Source organism: Haliotis cracherodii, unplaced genomic scaffold (genome assembly GCF_022045235.1).
Source record: "Haliotis cracherodii isolate W230 unplaced genomic scaffold, xgHalCrac1.p SCAF_3, whole genome shotgun sequence".
NCBI lineage: Eukaryota > Metazoa > Mollusca > Gastropoda > Lepetellida > Haliotidae > Haliotis > Haliotis cracherodii.
In genome coordinates this window covers 35,381,081-35,385,861 of record NW_027266286.1, presented here as the reverse complement: position 1 = coordinate 35,385,861, position 4,781 = coordinate 35,381,081, and the positions used below count along the sequence as shown (strand labels likewise).

General features: G+C 47.0%; 1 protein-coding gene across 1 annotated transcript; it reads right to left on the bottom strand.

Annotated features, from left to right (window-relative positions):
- Positions 1–794: 794 nt before the first annotated feature.
- Positions 795–1,334, bottom strand: LOC139475385 (uncharacterized). The gene has a single exon (XM_071258603.1). The coding sequence runs from the start codon at positions 1,332–1,334 to the stop codon at positions 795–797; it is 540 nt and encodes a 179-aa protein (XP_071114704.1).
- Positions 1,335–4,781: the final 3,447 nt, after the last annotated feature.

Below are 4,781 nucleotides of genomic sequence, written 5' to 3'. Positions count from 1 at the left end.
GAAGCTGCGGCTAAGGTACTAGTTGTTTGTGCACAAACTAAAATAGTAAATTTGACATTTTGTTCAGCAAACAACAACAGACAATGTAATATAATATCATAATTTATTTACACTGGCGACAAAGGGGGGCTACCTCGGTTGCTGGTGCTAGTGGGTCATAACCCCGAGTGGTAGTAATAGAGAAAGAGTACCCCGAGGATCGTTGATCCTGGGTTGATAGCTTGTTAATGGGTCGTCAACCCGAGTATTGTTGTGGATTAATCTGGGATCTAGGATCCCAGTATTAGTAGAGATGTACCCTTGGAGGTCGTGAAGCCCCGGGTATTAGGTTAGGGAGAGGTATATGGTATGAGTTGGGGGCTACAGACGCCCAAAGAGAGGTTATGTAGCAACCGAGTGCCCCCAATAAAATAGATGGGGAAATGGCTGAATTGCAAAATAATATGTAATGACTTATAACAAAGTTTAATAGCATCAGTCCTTGTACACGTGCCGTATAGTCTGTATCACAGCGAGTACTGGGTGGCAGTAGTAGCGGTGGGGAATTTATGGCACAATGCCTGTATATCCTCACTTAGCATGTAGTGGAGTCCATATACTGTGCTCTACACGGTTGGGTACAATAGACAAACAGAAGAGTCCTGAGATGATTTGGCACTAAGAACAATGGCACACAACTAACGGTCATGATTAAACATAGGAGGGGAAGGATGTTTCACGACCATCTAAATATATACACAAACTGACATGGTAGACTATGGCACCTAGTCAGGTCTAAGTCGAGCCTATGCATGTCACACGGTAAATAGGGAGATCTGGGCTTGGCGCAAGGTAGCTTCGGGGGTTCGGATGTACCGAGTAAAACAGTCAGAGCTCCACCGTCCTAGAGTCTTGATAAGGTGGTCCTCTAGACGAGCTTGAGCTGCCGTCGTGGCCGCGCCGATCCTGAAAGAGTGTCCTGAATATCCGCTGGAACTAAAACCGGCGCGACACAATATAATGCTAAGCCATCTCAGAAAGGTATTCCTGGTAATGGCTGTAAAGGAGCTGTCCACAAAGAGGGGGCCGGTGTTACGTGCCCCACTCCGTCGTCTGATCCATACGAGTTGTGTCAGGCTGCGAAAGGGGCACACCAGGTTCTTCGTAGCGAACAATGAAATATGTACGCCTTGACGGAAGGGGTCTGTCTTTGACACTTTGAGTCGTAAAATGCACATGCCATCGAATGTGATGTCTTCTACGCAGATGTTGGCATCGACATCGAAGCTAGATGAGCAGGTAAACTCGCCACAACGTAAAAATCCAAAGAAGGCAATGCTGCACATAGTCTCCATATTCAAGTCGTTGTAAGGTCCTAGCACACCCTGTCTTAGGAGAGTGACGATCCGACGGAGAAGTCATACGTAATGGGAGGCCTCTTACTCTTGACAGGAGATTGTAACTTCTTGTATCCTCTCATTAATGTCTGGATACGGGCGAAGGCACCAGAGGCTGGGGAATCAAACACAGTATCTAATCCAGCTTGCAGGTAAGTATACCTAATACTTACCTGCAGGTATGTTTTCACTGTTGTATAGGCGAGCTTAAGGACCCCCAAACAGTGGGCCAGAAAGTACTGGAGATACGTCTGTTGCACTGGAGGCAGAGTGTCAGCTTCCATTGGAAACAGGTACACATGGATCATGAACTTGATGTAGCACTGCACCCCTGTGGCGTAAGTGTGTCTGGTGCGAGGGGTAATGGCAGTGGACCACAGGGTATTCAGATGGGTGTTCAAATCCAGATGACTTGTGAACTGGGAGGGCATGGTGTGGCATTCTTCTCAGCTGATGGTGCTAGACTTCGGAATTTCTTGAGCTGCAAACGAGAGAGCGCATCAGCAATGTTGTTATGAACGCCAGGGATATGTTGTGCAATGATGACAAAGTTACCTTTAGCAGCAGTCCAGGTTAGTGTTCTCATTAAAGACATAATCTTAATACATTTGGATCTGCCTTTCCTAATGATATGAACTGTTGATATATTGTCACAGCGAAAGAGCACGCGTTTTTGTGGCCATCTATGTCCCCACAAGATGGCTGCCACAACAATGGGGTATAATTCCAGGAAGGCAGGCTGTGTTCTACGCTCAATCCACCTAACAGTTTTGAAGGCCATTTGTCGGCAAACCAGGATCCTTGGAAATAACCACCAAAGCCTATAGTAGCGGCCGCATCTAGTTCCTTGTCCATAGTTCCTTGTCACAGTTAGAGGTGGCAGTACAGTAATGGAAGAATGACACTCCATTCCATTCTTTCAGGAAGGTGGCCCACATGTGTAGGTCTTGGCGGCAGGCATGGGATAAGTACACGTGATGGTGGAGTTTCTTCACTGTCTTAGAAAGGTCGATCAGGTAGGATGTGAAGGCACGACCAGGGATAATGACTCTGCATGCATAATTTAGATGCCCCACTAGTGACAGCAGTTCCCGTTTTGTATACTTTTTCCGTCGAGAAAACTCGTCGACCATTGCTGAAAATCTGGACAACTTGTCTCGTGGAAGCTTAGCAGTCATTGAAAGCGAGTCCAGGACAATTCCAAGATATTCGATGACTGGAAAGGGGCCTGCTGACTTATGTTCAGCTAATGGTATTTGGAGTAGCCTAAAGAGTTCACGTAAAGTGTTCATGGTTTTCTGGGCATCAGCAGTTGGCACATCAATGGTGAGGAAGTCGTCAAGGAGGTGGAGAATATGTTTGACGTCATAATTGTTATGCAGAATCCAGCATACTGCTTCTGAGAGGGAGTCAAAAAGTTTTGGGCTTGATCTGCATCCGAATGCCAAACGTGTATAGAAGTAGAACTCTTCTTCCCACTTGAATCCAAAGAACAGCCAAAACTTGGGCGCGATGGGTACCTGTTTAAAGGCGTCAGAAATGTCAACCTTGCACATCAATGCCACCGGTCCTTCTTCCAGAACAAGAGATACAGCGTTGTCAATAGTCACATAGGACAGGGAGCACAAGTCTTTGTCGATTAGTTCATTTACACTTGGAATGTCTGGCTTGTCATGTAGGGCTGATAGGTTCAAAATTAGTCTTTTTTTGCGGTTGTACTTGCCTTCAGCTAAACCTAGAGGACTGACTCGATAGATGGGGTAAGGTGACTTGGTGAAAGGTCTGATCACATATCCCCTTGCCACTTCTGACTGGACCAGTTTTGTGATGGTAGAAGGCTCTCGTCGGGCACTTAGGTTGTTTAAACACTCGACAGTTGTAGTTGGCAGAGGAGAGATTAGAGGGTGAAAGCCCAGTGTTAGTCCATTGATAAGGTAGTTGGAGGAAATTTGGTCTGGATGAGATGAAAGTTCATATTTTAGATGAGTCACATTGATCGGTGTTAGGTTAACATGTCTACATGATAGTAGGGGAGCCAGCCCGTCTGGAGTCGGTCATGTCTTATTCTTCCTCTCTCTGCAGTTCTGTTTCCCGTGGCTTGTGTCTTTACAGATGACACACACATGTTCGAAGTAACAGGTTTGTCGCTGGCAGCCCTGGTCATTAAAATTGTTGCACACTTCTCTGCCGTTGATGCGCACTTTGGGTCCACCTCTGGTGTCAACTTTCCCTTGACGGTAGCTTGTTGAGGTCCTGTCAAACTGCCGGCTTGGACGTCTGATCCTGGGGTCCATGAGATTGGGGCATCTCTGGGTTATGCTCTGGCACGATTAACATGACATGACCTGGCCCTCTGTCCTGTGGAACACATTGTATATATCCTTTTGTCCATCATGTCCCACCTAATAGTCGTTCCTTTTTCTGCATATGCTGCTACACGTGCGGCGAACAGTTTGTGATAATCATAATGATTAGTCTTGCCGGGAAAGAGTTTCGCCAGTCCTACTACAGTTTGTTCATGGTCATCCAGCTGTGCACGTAGTTCGTGGTTGTTTTCGCAGTACATGTTCTTGTATGCAGTGAATGCTATGATGAAGTTGGGTAGTGACAAAGACGTTCCTGGCTTGGTATCTTCGCGTCCCTCTGCTGATGTCGAGATCTTGTTGTAGTAATAATGCCAAGTTGACATATTTACCTTGTTTGATTTTGGCTTTGAGGTGGGCTGGAATGGTGTTGGTCGGTGGCAGTGAGTCAGAAGGGACGGCCTGTGGCATCTGGAGGGTTGTTGGCTGATGTGTTGTTGTAGAATCCCCTTTCAAGTGCTTTCAGTTCACACACTTCATCGCGGAGAGACTTGTCATTCGCCATGTTGTATACATTCGGGGATCTGGCAGGCATGTCAGAAAGCACGAGGGAGAGGTCGTTACTGCCGTAAATTGAATCCGTGTCGACCGGAATAGGTGTTCTAGCTGCCTTGGCTAATTCGTTGACAGAAGGTTGTAAACTGCTAGCTGCACTTGTTGATGGCTGGTGATGAAACTTATCGAGTTTAGCCTCGTGTGTCGTATCATGGGTGTCACTGGTCACTTTGATTAATCTGCCGCTTGACACATTCTCGTTGTAAAGCTGAAGGAGGAATTCCCGAGTCCACGATGTAGGCACTTTCATTCCCAGCTGTGATAGTCGGTTTCTCAGGTCAGCCGCAGTCAAATACGGGGGGGTTGCCCGGCTAGGTCGACTGGAGCGAGGTGTGAGGTCGCGATCTTGTTTGTTGTGATCTGGGGTCAAAGTTGAGCCGCTGACACTTTTGCCTTAACGAGGTCGTCTAGACGAAAGGGGTTGTTTCCCTCTGCTGGCAGACATGTTGGCCCAGAGGAGGACAATAGGCAACACGATATGGTAATG